Source organism: Pomacea canaliculata, linkage group LG11 (genome assembly GCF_003073045.1).
Source record: "Pomacea canaliculata isolate SZHN2017 linkage group LG11, ASM307304v1, whole genome shotgun sequence".
Classification (NCBI taxonomy): Eukaryota; Metazoa; Mollusca; class Gastropoda; order Architaenioglossa; family Ampullariidae; genus Pomacea; species Pomacea canaliculata.
The window spans coordinates 5088730-5105587 of NC_037600.1; the positions used below are offsets into that span (position 1 = coordinate 5088730).

The window sequence follows — 16858 nt, forward strand, 5'->3', positions numbered from 1 at the left end:
ATAGAGTGTTAATGTTGATGGGAATTTATAGCAGGACAGTTCACATTTTTGCATCTATGTTTTACTGTTCATCTGCAAGAAAAGTAAGAATTTCTTTACATTTGTTTTTCTTCCAGACACGCCTTACTCTGATGCCCTTGTGAAAGGAGCACCATTGCAGAACCATTTGAGAGTGCAGAAACATTGTACGGAATAAACCCCCAAAGTGGAGTGTGATCTATGCTACCCTCTTTCAGAATGCATTTGGGAGTAGACCCAAACTGGCCTGTGGTTGTGTGATTTTTATTCTTCAGAATCACTTCTCAATGTAAAATTTCAGTTAAGCCTGCATTCATGCTATGTGTAGCTTACCTGCATTCATGAACAATCATGTAAACTATTTTGCATTTGTATTGGTTGCCAACAAACTTTGATGGCAGTGCAATAGCTCTGCTAAACCATCTATAGCTGAGCTGGACTGGAGAAACAGATGTGCCTGGGGATCTAGGCATTGCTAACAGTTGATTGAACTTATATGTACACATAAAGTGTTGGATGTACGGTATGTGCTTGGGAGTGAGGTTACCCACAGATTTTCCTGGGTAGCCCCTCTGTAGTTTAGTTGTGGGTCAGTTAATTCCTGCTGTGGTGTTGGGGGGATACAGCATGTATGTTTGTGCATATAATAGTATGTTTTTATATAGATTTGCTATGGCTGTGCTTCTTTCTGTAAAATATTTTACAGGTGGGATGAAAGCTTTTTTGCATCCATTTTTCATATACTTTTTTTTCTGTGATATCAGTTTAAAATCAGACGTGAAAAAGTAATGTTGTGTCAAAACTGTCAATCTCTACTACTAAAAGCATAGTGTCTTTGAAACGTCCATCAAATAGAGATGATTATTATGATGGTTGTAAATCTTCCATTTTCAATGTGATAAAGGATGGATTATAGCGACACCATGTAAGTTTATTTTTGTGTGTGGAAATGGTGTGTGGTCATGGAGTAAATGAGAGATGATTTCTGGATATTCTGTGGTGTAGTGAAGAATTTTCTGAGAAAAAGCATGGATTTAGTTTTCTGACTACACAGCCTGTTCAATCCAGCCACTGATGCATTCATCTGGCTGCAAGCAAACTTGATCAAGTTTTAAGAATTGTGTGGCAGCACTTTTTTCAGGGGGTTAGTCAAATCACAACTGTGGTTTGTCCATCTGGAATATTTTTGGGGATGCAGGGAATGGACCCTAAATTGAAAACATTAAGGGTCATGGTGTGTTCGCTTCGGGAAGTGACTTATACCATGTACTCATTGCGTGAAGATCAAGATTTTAAATGAAATGTTCCCCCCACCTCCACCACCACAAAAATTGGTTGTGTCTTTTATCATGCATTGCCATTATGCGCTCTAAATTTTTTTTTAAAAAATTTTTACATATGTAGACTATTATAAGAAACAGATACAATAATAGTGTATATTGCAAGATACCTAAGTTGCCTTTGATTTGAGTCAGGTAAGCAGCAATCAAGGCATCCTTCAAGATGGAGTCAGGCGATGTGCCACACATTCCTTTTTGTTCGTTTAAGAGAAATTATGTTTGGTAAGGAAAAGCCTTTAAAAACATGATCTTATCTGCAGGACGTCTGAAGGATAGTTTAATTCTCACGAATTTTGAAAAACAAGTTTTATGAAAACATTTTGTAATGGCAGCAACAACATGAGCATTGTATCTTTGGAATAGTTTTGTACGAAGGATATCACAAAGTTCTTATGCCTGTGCAGAAAAAGCTGGAAAATGAAACTTGATGATGGTTACAAAGTTCTATCAGCAAAAACAGAAAAGCCATGGTTAAGTTTAAAAAATAACTGACACCTATATAGATTTCACAGATTGCCTTTTATTACAGGTATTGCTCCTTACTGTTACAAGATGAGCAAAAGCTATCCTTATCATGGAGATTTTGTGATATTGCTGTTGTTTATGGAATGTGAATCTGTGTGTGAGAGCATACAAGTGTGTATGTGTGCTTATGTGCAGACCATGCTAGTTTTAAAATGTGAAGGCCCATTCAGTTTCTGTTTAAATAAAACACTAAACTTTGTTGTATAAACAATCCTAAAATGCTGTCAAAAATGTTTGATATTAGTACCCATATCCATTTTTTTCCATTATATATATCTGAGAACTCAGTAATTTTCTTTTTAGAAACCTGCATATTTCCATCAATTTGTTTAATAATGTTAATCACTTGAGAGCATTCACCTGGCATTGCAAAGGATATTCTAGCATCGGTTCCAGAAATGTCATTATTACAGCATTATTTATGTGCTCAAATCTCATTTATGTTGGTTTTTGTCCCATTAGAAGCATGACATCTGTGTGATTCTCATGTAAAGTGAATGTTATTTGTCATATCTCATTTTCAGAAATCCAAAGTCTTAATGACTGTAACTCTTGTACATATATACTTTCATCATGCAGAAAAGATTTCAAATGTTTTCTAATAAATGGTATGATTAAACTATCAGCCCAACAACAGCACCAAAGTCATGCTTGCAGAATATTTCTTTAACCATTTTCATATGTTCTTTATTGAACATTTCATTGATCTTCATTTTCGTTGGGACATGAATTGCTGTTTTCTTGAAAACTATTTTGAGAACAACTTTTCATATAGAAATCGAAACAGATATGCATTGCAGAATGTATTTTTTAATGATGACTGATCAGGAAAGATAAAAAAAAAAAAAAAGAGAAGAGTGAGAAGGAATAGCAGAAAGGTTCTTCAGTTGTGGAAAGGGAGAGGTAAAGGGTAAAAGTCTTGAAGAGGATAAGATTTTGAGAATGCAACAAATAAAATATAGAAAGGCATTCTGCTGCTAGATGGATGGTTGTGCAAACAGCGATCGTAAGGGGTCAGTAGAAAACAATATGGTTATATAAACATTGTGAACGGAAGGGAGGAACTGCAAATCTCATGGTGCCATAGTCTTAGCCATTCTCTTTAGGAGAAAATGAAGGATGGCTGTTGCTTTCACAACAGTCTTTTGATTTGTGTCCAGATATACAAAGCTGATGATGAAATTGTGTTTAGGTTTACTACTTCAGGCATCTATGCTGATGTCACACTCCTTCCTGCATGAGCTATGAATGTAGTCCTTAACATGAGATCAAACCACAGAATTATCAACACCAATAATTGACACAATGGCACATACCAAAATAAAAAAAAGAAACTTATTAAAAAATCGTCGTAAAGTTAAATAGTTACTAGTTCAGCAAGACTTAATTTTTTTTAGGTTAAATAAGGTTGTGAAAAAAGTTGCTGGGAAAAGGAACCAAAAGGGGAAGGGAAGAGAATACACAAATGGAAGATGGTACTTGCCAGTATAAAAGGAAAGGTGGTATGTTTGAACTGTAATATACTTAAAGCATTTAATGAGAAATGGTTCACATAGATGTGCTTATTTAGAAGCATTGTTATGTCAGCTGGGGTGTCTGTAGATAAACAGCATCAAAGATCATACAATCTATTTGGCAATTGTCAACACTGCTCTGTCTTACAAATCACAAAACTGAGGACAGTTTGTAAGAATGGCAGTGTGGAATGGCAAAGAAAAAGGAGGAAAAACAAATGTTCTTGAGAATGCGTGGTTGTAATGAATGTCTTAAAGTGCACCTTGATTAATTTGATAATCTATTCTCTTTGATCTCTATAGGCATGACCGCCTGACATTAAAGTGGCCTTGAGGGATTCTGTTTACAATTTCCCAAATTTATTTTATTCTTAAGTATCATATAACCCACATTGGATGCTGCAGGCAGCAGAGCTTAAGACTACATTGTTAGGCAGGTCTATTTGGCCACTAGGCAGATTTTGTACAAGAATTGTTCTAGCCCACAAGTGATACCAAGTTCTGCTACAAATTTAAAACAATCTTTTCCCAAGTCAGCTTACAGAATATGAGCATAGGAAGAGCAAATATTTATGTTAATGTGTATCTGTATAAAACTTTCATTCGTTCATATCCACACTAGTTAGAAATATCATTGGGTATAAAATATAAAACCATGAAAAACAGCCATAATTTTTTAGTTAAAATAAATGTTCTTTTAAACACATTTAACACTTATTCTGCAGGAAGAATGTTATCTGAGAGCACTGTTACCAGTCCTATATGTTGAATTACAATGAAAAATCAGATGTGTGGATTAAATGCTTGGCTTCCAAAGTGGGTGCTGGATATAGCATGTGCATGCATAATTTTCGTTACCATGCATTTCATAGTATATATTACTGCACATATTCACTTGGTACTTTTGTCATTTCACGCTGGTAATGTGTGAATTTTTCTCTGGCATTCATGGTTTTGTCTTTTTCTGACCATTGATGAAATATCATGCAGCTGTAGAAAAGTTTGGTGAAATAAAAGGTGAGTTCATATCATTTTAATTCTGTTGCCAATATTAACTGCTTGATGGGGATCTAGTTGACATTTTCATCATTTATTTCACAAATCCACACTTGTGAACACGAAAACCAACATTCACATAATTCACCAAACATTTCTCTTTCATATCAATACAGCTATCCTTTGGAGCTGCACACACATAATGCACATAAGTAAATATATTTAATATGGATACTTCAAAGACCTCTCAGCTAGGGTTTCTCTGCGGTGTGAAAGTTGTTCGAGTTGCTAGAAGCTTATCTGTTATCCTTTCAGTCGCCATGGAAACCTGTTGTGACTTAATTGCTTGTTAATTGCTTTTTGCTTGCTATGGAGATTTTTTGCTTCCACAATGCATGCAAGAGAGCTATTGTGATTTTAAAAAAAGTATAGATGAACAAATGAGTATTTTGTACAATGACATCCCTTTAAAAAATGATAAAATATTGATAAAATATTTTAAACATAGACTTTATTAGCATTCCTTTCTGACATGTCCTTTGTGGCAGTGACCACAACTTTTAAACTTTACCATCCAAGTCCAACTCAGTTTCTGCAACAAATTTTTCCAAATTGTAGACAAAAGAAAATAAGATCCAACGATTAAAAACAGAGCCAGACTAATGGAAAACTATTTTCACCTCTCTAGGGATACAGCCCTTTGTCTGTTTATGAGTGACTCTAAAAGATGAAACTTCTCCTCTCGAAGTGCTTGCCTCACAGCTGAAAAAAAACCCAGGTAGTGCTGAAGGTTGTGGCTGAAACAAAATCAAAATGAAGACAACCTTTAAAGACTCTGCAAGCCAGCCCTTCCTGATCACCAAGGTACCCAAAAGGTTTTTTTTTTTATTTTGTTTTCTTTTTTGTTGTCCCCTCAAACCATTCTCATCTCTGGTCTGGCACTGAACTTTGATCCAGTTTTCCATAACTGCCTAATCGCTTTTACCTGCAATTTTATTCTGTCTCCCCTGCTACCTCCCAACAGTTTTTTAAAACATTACTTGTCCCCGTTTGTCATTAATGTTGCCCTTTAATTAGCCCGCTCAAGGCAAACACAGGTTTTACTAGATATGCCATGTTAAGAATGAACTCACATCATGAGAAGAACTCCAGCCTGAAGCTCTGTGGTGTTTAACAAGTGGTTGACATATGCCCGACTGTAAGTCTTGCAAGTGTAGCATAAACAGCCTTCAAGAATTGGACTAAAGTCTTCTCGAAACCTTTAGGTAAAAAAAAATTGTAGTCAGTGTCCAATGATAACAGAATATTTCCCTAATCATTGAAATTCCTGATCAATATCTCTCTTCCTCTGTTAGGGTAACTGAAAATATCTGTCTATTCCTCAGTTTAGTACAATTCATTGACACTTATCTGCCTTACTGTACTGCATGAATTTACCTCAACTCTTGGCCAGAATTGGGCTGTTTACTCTGATGCAAATGATCTATCTTAAAAAAAAAAGATTTTTATGAGGCTGACCTGGAATCATTCAAGTTGATGCTGTAGCCACATTCTGAGGTTAGAGATGAAGCTTGTAAACAGAGATCCCCATCATCAGATGGCTTCACACTCAGTTTTTCATAGTCATAGCTGAATACAAGAGCATTGCCTTTTCCAGTTGTCACAAATGCATAGCTGGAAGCTGTTAAGGAAAGCATGTAATGTCCAGATTTTAAACAGCCAGGCACTCTTGAACGTTTGACTGCTAGCAAGCTTTTGCTGAAGGTAACACCTATTACTATTTGGAGATTTGGGGTTTAATATATTAACTGTTAACCAGCACATTGTAAAATAATTTTGAATTTACAAACATTTGCAAAATAGATAGCATCCATTTGAAATAAGAATAATGCCTGTGGCTTTGTTATACATATTAAACAGGACTATAATCTTGCCTCTGGGGTGACTATCAACAAGCTGTGGGTAATGCTTCTGCTAGACACTTCAGTTTAAAAATTAATGATTTCAAAAGCTGGTTAGTTCTTGTCATGCTGAGGTTGATACCCTAGCCAGCCTTTCCTTCAGTATGCATGGTATACTTAATTACTAAAATTAATTAGTTAAGGACTCTCTTGCAACCTAACCATTAAATATCAGAGTTCACAGATGACTTAAAAAAAAAGCATGGCAGAAGTTGAATAAAATGATTAGGACAGAGGAATAGTTCACAGTTTAATTCCAGCAATGTTGTGGCCCTATGCTCTTCGAGGAGTAACAAGGACTACACAAAAACTAAACTTAATTCCAGCAAAGATACGAAGTGTCAAAGATGTCAATGCCAGCTCTGATTGCTTGCATGATTGCATCTGGTCTCCAAACTGCATTCATCAGCCTTGGCTTGTCTTCTGGAAGATGTTTCTACAAAAAAAAAGCATTCAGTCACATGTACACAGGGTATCTCCATTCAAATCTTATTTCCACTGGATATTCTCTGTCTTCTGTCTTATAAATTATAATAATAGCATATATGTCCTGGAAGATTCAAGTACAGTACAATGGGAAACAACAATGGAACAGGAACAGGTCAAGGAGAAATAAAGAAAACAAATGCAAAAATGACAGCATATATAACTGGAAAGGAGGAATCTGAGATGGGGTTTGGTGGGTTCTGAATGCACCAGCAGCACTGGTAATAACATAAACTGGCAGAAAAAATAATTACAATAATAAATGCAATGTAAAATTTTAAGAATAGTTTGTGCCTGATACTTGATGTTTTTCTCATCATGATCAACGCTTGCTTGTCCTGAGCTCCAGCTCTTGCTTAACTAAAATATGGAGGTTAAGCTGTAAGTTTCTGCATTTTCCAACAACCTACCTTTCAGATACCCTCCTCCCTCTCCATACCCCTATACACACACGTATAACACACTCCTCTACTCAGCTCACAAATAAAAAATCAAAAACTCACTTTCATTATTTTCACGACAAATATTCATGATATTAGTTCTAAGCATAACAAATAGTTCCTACACCACAACTTGATGCTGTGGAAAGCAAGCCATTTCCAGACATGTCACAACAAAAACATTTCAAATGAATCCTTTACTTTGCATGTCTATCACAAAGTGACTTACCAAGGTAGAACTGAGGACATCTGTAAAACTTTCATCCTCAAATTGACAGAAATCTTTGCCATCGTTTTGAAAGCCTTCTATAACAAACCCTGTAACATATTTAGTGACGAGTTTCTGGCTGTACTCACAGGTGAAAAGTTTGCTAAAATGGTGATTTAAGGCAGAAGTAACAATCAGAAGTTTGTATGCTGATTTAGAAAATTTAAGTTCAAACATGTACATTAACAATGAAACTACAAATAGTCAAGTTTCAAATAAAGGGACAAAAGTGGTTGCAATCTTAATATCTCTTATGCAGACAATAATGCCAATCTTTACAAAACACTTTTCAGAACGATGACTTTCCTGTGACCATGTCCTGACCATAAGGGTGCACAATGTGTGTCTATAATTTACTTTGTGTAGGAGTGTGTGTTGTAGAAGTGAGAGTTTGTTATATGCGAATGGGTGCATGGTTGTTGATGATTTAGTCTCTGTATGATTTATGTTAAGTGTTATGAGCAAATCTTTGGAAAGGTGGTATATAAATCTTCATTATTATTATTATCTCAAATAACAGACCATCTACTCCTCGTGCTGCCGTTTCCCTTGCTGAACGGTTTCTGTCAAACACACTGAATCCACCTTCAACAGAGCCAAATATTGCAGCATTCTGTAAAATCTGTGGACAAATTTGACAAAACAGTCCTTCAAACAGCTTTTGTAACATCTGACACCATAAATTTATAGGAGGCATATTCTTCATATTTCTTTTTTTGATGCTACAACACTGTGTCTGACAGTTACTTCCCTCTTGATGGGACCATTTATAGTACTATAATGTATACTTAATTGACAATAAATATATGTTCTCTCACACACACACACACACAATCACACCTGTACTTAAACAGATAGAGAAAGGATAATGGTTAGGAGATGTTCTGAACTCTTCAATCAAGGCTTGCTACTGCCCTTTACCTTAGATGTCTTCCGTTTCTGAAGAAGCTCATCAAGAAAAATTAGAGAACTGTCCACAGCCTTCCTACTCCTCTTTTTAGATGACTGTTTGCTTGTGTCTGCATCCCCCATGCACTGAATCCAGTCTGCCTTAAATGCTTCCTGGACTTTGATGAACAATTCAGGATCAACCTGGAACCGCACACTGCAGATGCAAAGTTTGTAACCACACTATGAGTTTCATTACAACTCGAGTCTAAGCATTTTAGATTAATAGTTGTGACTGTACAAATAAAGTGCAAAACCAAAATTAACCCAGCTCTCCCTCCACCCCTCCACCCAAAAAAAAACACCAAGACAAAACCAAATGATGGGGAAATGGGAGGGATCTAAAGGTTTTAGTAAGACTGGAAAACCAAGGAATTATTATTATTATTTAATGCATGAACCAATAAAAAGAATGATATGAATTAGCTTCCACATTTGTATCAAGATTTTCTTTAAAAAAAGAGATGAGCTTTCTTTTTGTCCTTTCTTGTTAGTCTGAGGAAAGGTCTATCTCCACCTTCAAGAGCCATGACATTTGAGTAATTATCCACCACTGTGCAAATTTAATTAAAATTTTACTTACAACTTAAAACCTGTATAAGCATGCTTACCTTTGTTTTTCCTCCCCTTGTCCACAGAGCTATATTTGACTTTTCATTATAGCCACTGGGCACAGGTGTGCTTGGGTCTTGAAGTGAGCAGTAGACAAGAAAATCCTGGCATTTCCCAGAAGCAAGAAAACAATTTCATTTGTTTTTAATTTCCCACGCTCTCCTACCCAATGATTTTATATAAATAGTAGCATCCATTCCTTAGCACAAAAAATATTTTAGAATTAATTGCAAAAGTACGATTTTTGTAGACATACAGAATATTAACAAAATATACACATTTTCTAGAGTTTCTTTATCTCTTTACTGATGTTTCTTAAGTCTTGTCCTCAACTGAAGCTTCTCATCTTTCATTTTCTACTTAAAACCATAAAGAACTCACTTTTCTACATAAGAGGATCTATATAGGACTAACTATTCATTCAAAATGTTTACTAAGTAGTCCAGAAGAAAACAAAGATCTCAATCACATCATATTCTTACTTTCATTGCTGTGAAGCCTGCAAGTCCTTTCTGGTATTCCTCTACAGATTCATGATGTTCTGCTCTGTGTAACCAAAAAAACCCTCCAAAAGTGGATGCTGACTACTTTTATCTATTCTACTATGAACACAATACAGTGTTGGTGGTGGTCTGTGTAGGTGTTGTTAATTAATTGTAATGTGAAAAATAATAATAATAATGTGAACTTATACCGCGAAGCATCACAACCAAGAGTGGACAGTGAGTTACATATAGGCACACTGAACAACATAAAGATGAGGTACAAGAGTAGAATGTAAAGCAATGGATGAAGGTATGAAGGGCTATAAAAAGTTTAAGATGGAGTTGTTACATGATTGTTAGCATGACAGACAGTATTGCCAGAGAGTTAGAAGAATAATTCAGGGATAGTACTTTGTGAAAAGATATATTTTTCAGAGAGCATTTGAATGTAGTCTTTGAGTCAGAGTGGCAGATGTGATGCTGAAGAGAGTTCCACTGATAGCAGCACAGAGGGAGAATGCCCGTTGTCTGTATGTGACTGTCTTTGTGGGAGGGAGGATGGATAGAAAGCATGAATCTGATGAGGAGGGAAGGTTTTGGGCAAGAGTGTGGACAGACAAGATTTCAGTAAAGTAGTGGGGAGGGGGAGTAACCTGCAAAGAATCTATAGCAAAGAGTTGAGAGCTTGTTGTCTATTCTAGCTTTAATTGGTAGCCAATGAAGAGAGTGAAGAAGTGTGTGACGTGTTCGGATTTGATAGTCTGTAAAATGAGACAAGCAGCTGAGTTCTGGACTTTCCAGTTTAAACAGAACAAATGAGCATATGAGAATTGGTGGTTAATATGGACAGAGTATGGCGAATAGAGCTGATCTTCAGGAGCTCATAGTATACAGAACAACAATAAATAGGTACATAATAAAATGTATCTTACAATAGGTTGAGTGGCATCATTGCTATCGGAGGTAGTCCCTGAACATAGGATAGAGTATCAATACTCAGGTTGGGTACACTGCCTGTAAAAGAATATTTGACATAAACATGATCACATGTGTTCATTACTGCATCATAAATGGAAAGATAATTAAGAATAATGCACGGCTTTATTTTTATAACCACAAGGTAAATAAACATCGACAGGAGATAACAAACAATGTATGGGGAATATCTCACAACTTGTCCACAAAACTTAAATCATTTCCTATTCATTACCTGCTCTCGTGTATAACAAGCAGAAAGGAGTTTCAATGGTGACTGACTTATTTTTCCCAGCTTCACGGATAAGACCCAGTCTGCAACTGCCATGAACGAGTTTCTCCACCGAAAATTTCATCATAAAAATGTGATGATATGTGTATAGATCTCTGGTAACCGTGTTATAGGTTTAGCGTAAATCAGTTTGATTTATTTTACTATATTATATGACTATACAGTACTGTCGCAACAAACACACCGTGGTTTCAATAGTAGAGATGAGTGATTTCCCTTCGTGAGAGGGAGGCATGTGCATTTTAAATTTTCGCGAATGCATTTTTTGTATTTTTATTACTTTTCTTGTGCATTTATCGTAAATAAATAGTTTTTAGAAAGTTTGATAATGCGTGGCTTATTCATAGATTACTTTCTGCTGACTAATGATCAGTAATAGCGTTGATATGTGTTTCAGTTACAAACAGATCCTTTCTGTGACAATATTTTTGCTTGCTGAATGAACTTGTACGTGAGAAGACAGAGAGATATATTTCACACAATGGTGTACATTACTTTTCCGAGTACTCTTACAGAAGAAGAAGAAACACTAAAACAGAAATATGCTAAACTCCGCAAAAAGGTAATATCTCTTTTCTCAAGATCTTTCAATCTGAAATGTCCATCCGCTGACACAGGCTTGTGTGCATTCAATAACTTGTTTACTGTAACTGTTAAGGTCGTGTTTAGTATATTGTCAAAAGATGCAAAAGGAAATAAAAGTATGGACAACAGGAATCTATAAATTGTGCACGAATCTCAAGTTGAAAGAAAATGAATAATGTATTTTTTTAATTAAAAAAAAATGCGTTATTTAAAAGAAAATTATGATGCTTGTTTTGTTGAGAAAGGAGAACATTTCATAAATTTGTAACATTCATCTTTTTGTTGTAGTTTATCAAAACGGAAATACGTATTTGCTTGTGTTTCAGCGAAAAGCTTTACAAGCACTGAAGACTGCAAAACCAGAATCACTGCAAAAGAATGCAGAGCAGAGTGCAAAAAGATGTATTCTGCCTTTTTATTTTCCTCGTACCTTACCCTCAATCTCTCTCCACATTATAGATATTCAAATGTACTTGTTAGTTTCTCTTATCTGCATTTCAGTTTTTATTTTTGTTATGGATAAATAAATACTCTTAAATTAGTTACAGAAATGAGAATATGAGAAAATTAAATTGGTTTCTATTATATTAAAGAAACACTATAGTGTAGTGGAGATGTTTAATGGTCATAAAATAAAAGTCCAACCTGCAATGGTATTTCTATTTACAGCTGCAGAGTCAGCAGAAGAGGCAACAGAACAGGCCAAAAAACTGGTCCAGTCTGGGGTATTGCATGGTTTTGATTCTTACATTCTAGTGTTTAGTTTATATGGCAATCGAGTTATACAATAAAGTTATTTTGTGAGAGTAAGATGGAATTTTTTTATGTACCTTAATAAAATTTCTTTTATCTCAAGGCCATTAAGGTTGGATCAGGTTCCAGAGAAAAGAAAGGATTTAAACGATCAAAGAATCTGGAAAAAAAATTAAGGGTAAGTGCCACAGTTGCAAAAATCATGGTTTTGGAGGACAGTCATAATGAAAAATGTTAACAATAATAAGAACAAATATTTTCATTTCTTGAGGTAAACTGAAGTACTTTAAACAGCAGATCTATCCCAGAATTAATAGTCTAAATTTAATGGAAATCTGGAGACTTTGGTTTTCTCTGTGTGGAAAACATAATTTTTCCCTAATGTCCTTTAATGTTTCATATTTTTCAAAGCTGTTATGTCTATTTTTTTCCAAATTATTTTACTTGCTTTGGCTTTGTATTTGAAGATTAAACTCGCTTAAGTTAAAAAAAAAAAATACATGCATTTAAGATATTTGTCTGATGCACAAATTTAAAATAAAATAACTGATTTTGTTTTTCTTCAACATTAAAATGCTTTTTTTTTTTTAAATGCAGGAAACAGACAAGAGTGTAGGATTTTTACCATTTGACTCATCTCACAGTGGGGAAGAGGATGAGAAAACAGAAGTAATAAATGGAGAATGAAAAATGAAAGATCTTGATTTAGCTTATTGAAACATAGAATTATTGTGTCACGAATTATCACAGCCTTTTTTTAAATGTTTTATCACTTGAGTCTCTTTACTTTAGTAGTCTTCTCTCTCTGCCACCTACTAGATACGAAACTGTCTCTTTCAGAAATACCTTATGTAGTTTACTTTTCCGCTCACTCTTGTGTTACCCATATTTTGCCTGTGCTGTCATGTATGCAAATTTGTAGCTTGGTTTGAATCATCTTTCTTGAGTCTTAATGGAACCAATTTACTTATTTTTATGCATCATTCACATTGTTGTCTTATTTTCTTTCATTTTTTTATCTTCTTTTTTCATTATTGAGTTTTTGCTAGAATATGATAAAAATAAGACATTTCTAGTAGACATGATGAATAAAAAAGTACACAGATATTTTTTTGTTTGCCAGAGGTTAGTGAATGTATAAAGAAGCATTTTTCTAGCTTGTGAACATTTGTTCTGATGGTGATGTGACATGTTTCTACTCCCTTTCTATTCTTCCTAGTCAATCAAACCAAAGATGAAAGGGCTGTATGAAAGTTTTACACCTGCAGGAAGTTCAGGTAAGAAAGAAGTGGCATTCTAATAGCAGTCAAGAGAAAAGTCCTGTTTTTGGTAGCCTTAATGTCTTTCTTTGTATTCCTGCAAATGTATATGACTTCCTGCTGTATTTCCAACTTTTACAACGTCTAGGGTTTACCCCTAACTATGAAGAATGACTTTGGCCCATGTGGTTTGAATCTTCTTGTAGCCATAGAATGCTAATTTTTTTTTTCAATAAATTATTTATTAAATAGGCAACAAATTTTGTTAACTTCTTTAAATAAATTTTGCAGATTATGATGGAGAGAGCCGACGTAGTGGCCCCAGTAGGCGGGATCGTGAGCCACCAGCAAAGGGTCATACAGTTTTTGTACATGGACATGGTGTGACAGAGGATATTATCAGGAAACATTTCTCAAACTTTGGAAATATAGTCAATGTGAGCATTGAGCGGGAAAAAAAGTAAGTGGTTTTGCTACAATTTTTCAAGACAGTTTATTTGTTTTCTACTGTAACTGATGTTTTGTCACAGTATTAATACACACCCCATGTCCACACTCATTCTTTCAACAACAAGAGACAGCGATCTGTCAATGGGCTTCTCATTTCTTTACTATTAATGCCCATGCTGCTTTGTTTCTTCTTTCAAAGCTGACCTTTTTACCACTGGTTATAATACTAACATTCAGTTCCTATGTGCATTTTCTGTACTTGTTTTTATGTATCATAAGTACTGTTGTTTATTCTTTCATAGTTCTTATGTTATTCGTTTGTTTTCCTGTCCCTTGTTTGCTGTCCATGTCTCGTTCTTGTTCTTAGCCGCTAAGAGCATGCTTTTTAGGAGCATGAGTATGCGCTTTACAAATTTTGCTTTATAAATTTTGCTTTATTATTATTATAATACACAATATAATGAATATTCTCCTGTTTAACCAAAAAGTCAGCGAAATAATTAAAGCTCATTCTGACACTTGTTTTAGGTTCACTTGTACACCCTAAATACTATAAGTCGCGAATAAACCCAGTTTACAGTGATGGATTTGTATCTGTTAACTAGTTGTCATACCTAAATTCTTATAGGAGGTTGGAAAACCACACTTACCATTCTGCAGTACTTTTACTGTAATAGATGAACATACACTAACCTTATTCTGAATCAGGAGTGGTTTGCGTGTAGAGATGGAAGTTGTGGTGAGCAGTCTATGCTAGTTTTGAGGTAACTTTAACTCTGTATAATTATGAACAGTTTTATATTTAAAACCACATTTTATTTTGCCTAAATCTTTCAATATTTAAAAATTCATTTGCAGCAATGCCTTTGTAACATTTGAAAAAATGGAGTCTGCTGACCAAGCAATAGCAAACGTAAGTGTAAAAGTCTACTTGAGTTCAGAGGAGGTAGAAGGTGGTGTGGTGGATGCATTCATCTATAGGTGTATGTGCAGTCATGAATGCATGCATAGAAGTGTATAAACACTGCTATTTGAGCCAGTGAATGTGAATGAATGGCACTCTGTCAATGCCAAAGAGCGAGACAAACCTTTTCAGCACAAGCTACAACTTACATGAAAGATTACAGTGGTCTTTGTATATCCTATGAACTGGTTGCAGGCAAATGGATCCATGATGTCAGACATACTGCTAAGAGTATCCATGGCGATAAGGCAAGCCAACATTTGAAAATTTGCAGGATGACTCAGCTGCTTCATGGGCTTCCATGGGTGAGCTGACAAACTTTGCTTTATCTTTATCTTCACTTATATTCACTGTAAAACCATGGTTTTAAAAAAGACAGTCATGCTGTTTCCTATTGCATCATGATGCAGTCATGTCTGATTTTGGAGGCAGAGTCCTTGTTGGCACTTTTGTCTTTTTCTTTCTGCATCATATTACATAGTTTGCCAAGGGACATTAATCAAGCCTCAGAAGGGAGGAAAACTTACTCATTTCTAGTAATCAACCAGAAATCAAACTCCATGGCTTGTCACTGGTATACAGTGGCATCTGCATCTGTTACCTTCCCACTGTCTGAGGAAGACAATTGACTCTTCTTTACCTTGGTAGAGAAAGCAAATCTTATTTGTAATGTTAAGAGTAGGAAATTTCTGTCACTGGTTTAAAAAAAAAATTGTTCCTTATTTTGTAACAGAAATTTGAAGATCGACACAAATTTTTAGGATTTATTTCGTGTATTTATATTATGTTGGCTTTTTTCTGTTCACTGCATCAGGTCATTTATTTATTTTTTGGTACTTTTATTCCAGCTGCAAATAACTCGCAGAAAGGCCCATCACGCAAAGACAAAGACACACGAGATCTGGTGAAATATGATACAGATATTTTTTGATTTTGTTTCAACAGCTTAAATAAAGACTTCTCACTTGTAAATAAAATTTGTTTACACATTGTATATCTGGCAATCAAAAGTATGTTGATTTAGACAAAATATCACTGCTGATAGTTTTGATGGTAGCATGCACCTGGTAGTGAAAAACATCGAGTGCCATAGCTCTAAGGTCACATCACCATGACTTCTACAGCAAACGATATTCATATTGATAAATATCATTTTTCTACATGAATTATATATTAAGTCAGAAGGGATTCAGTTTTTTAATGTCAACAAATTGTACTGATCTTGGATGCATTGTTCTTCGACTCAGGCAGGTAATAAATTCAAAGCATACTATAATTACTTTTGTTGATTCTTTCCCTTAACCAGGACTAGCTGGCCTATGCTGGTCGCCTAGTGCTCGTTGTTTGGAGGAGAGGGGGTACGGTTAGATAGGATAGACAAGACCTGCCAAAGAAACCTGTTTTGAGCAGGTATGAGCAAGTGCTTCACAATATGGTCATCATATTCCTTAGTGTTTTGCCAGCCACTTTCATGCATGAATACAACATTTTGAGATGTGATTAATATCTAGATACTGCAGAACATTTTGTTGTAGGATGGTATCTACCAGTTTTTCTCAAAACCCAGTTGATTCAAACATGGTCACTCCTCATACTTCCGATGGATTTGAAAGTGTTAATGTATTACTATCAAACTTGGCCTACATCTGTCGCTCTAATATGAAATGTGAAGATCACATCTATGCTGCTGTTTCATGAGTGCTACACTATACATGGTACGCAATAATCTCTTTGTTTTTTAAACCAGCGTCCATTATTATGTCTGTGTGTTTTTATTTTTTGTTAAGCATGTTGAACCTTTAATAATTAAAGCAACAGACAATGATCAACTGAAACTGTTCGATTTCCTCAACATGACAGTGATTGCATTATTTATAAAACCTATAGAAGAAGGAAAAAAAGGAAGTATGAGAAGTTTCTCTCAGCTTTGCCTTTGCATGCTTAATTGAGTTTATTTTTTGTGGAGGTAGGGTGATGGAAGAGAATA

General features: G+C 35.1%; 3 protein-coding genes across 4 annotated transcripts in view; 2 read left to right on the forward strand and 1 right to left on the reverse strand.

Annotated features, from left to right (window-relative positions):
* LOC112576179 (ATP-binding cassette sub-family A member 2-like) overlaps positions 1-4423 on the forward strand; it is a 60356-nt gene extending 55933 nt beyond the window's left edge. The window contains 1 exon segment of the mRNA XM_025258455.1: positions 117-4423. Coding sequence (XP_025114240.1) covers positions 117-143 — 27 coding nt within the window. The 3' untranslated portion in view covers positions 144-4423.
* On the reverse strand, positions 1405-11091 carry LOC112576180 (queuine tRNA-ribosyltransferase accessory subunit 2-like). Its single transcript, XM_025258456.1, has 11 exons — positions 10804-11091; positions 10526-10607; positions 9591-9654; positions 9108-9212; positions 8470-8640; positions 8071-8170; positions 7510-7598; positions 6690-6790; positions 5912-6067; positions 5527-5652; positions 1405-5190 (listed from the first exon to the last, which is right to left on the reverse strand). The coding sequence occupies exons 1-11, from the start codon at positions 10925-10927 to the stop codon at positions 5070-5072; spliced, it is 1239 nt and encodes a 412-aa protein (XP_025114241.1). The 5' UTR covers positions 10928-11091; the 3' UTR covers positions 1405-5069.
* A 106-nt stretch (positions 11092-11197) lies between these two features.
* Positions 11198-16700, forward strand: LOC112576182 (negative elongation factor E-like). Of its 2 annotated transcripts, XM_025258459.1 has the most exons (10): positions 11228-11422; positions 11772-11847; positions 12115-12170; positions 12302-12376; positions 12796-12867; positions 13418-13475; positions 13749-13917; positions 14766-14820; positions 15067-15176; positions 15720-16700. In XM_025258459.1, exons 1-9 carry the CDS (start codon positions 11300-11302, stop codon positions 15133-15135), a joined length of 753 nt encoding a protein of 250 aa, XP_025114244.1. In that variant the 5' UTR covers positions 11228-11299; the 3' UTR covers positions 15136-15176; positions 15720-16700. The 2 variants fall into 2 exon arrangements, 1 of the variants encoding a protein (XP_025114244.1); XR_003101778.1 differs by lacking the exon at positions 15720-16700 and having other exon boundaries at positions 11198-11422; positions 13749-13921; positions 15067-15132.
* The last annotated feature ends 158 nt before the right edge of the window (positions 16701-16858 follow it).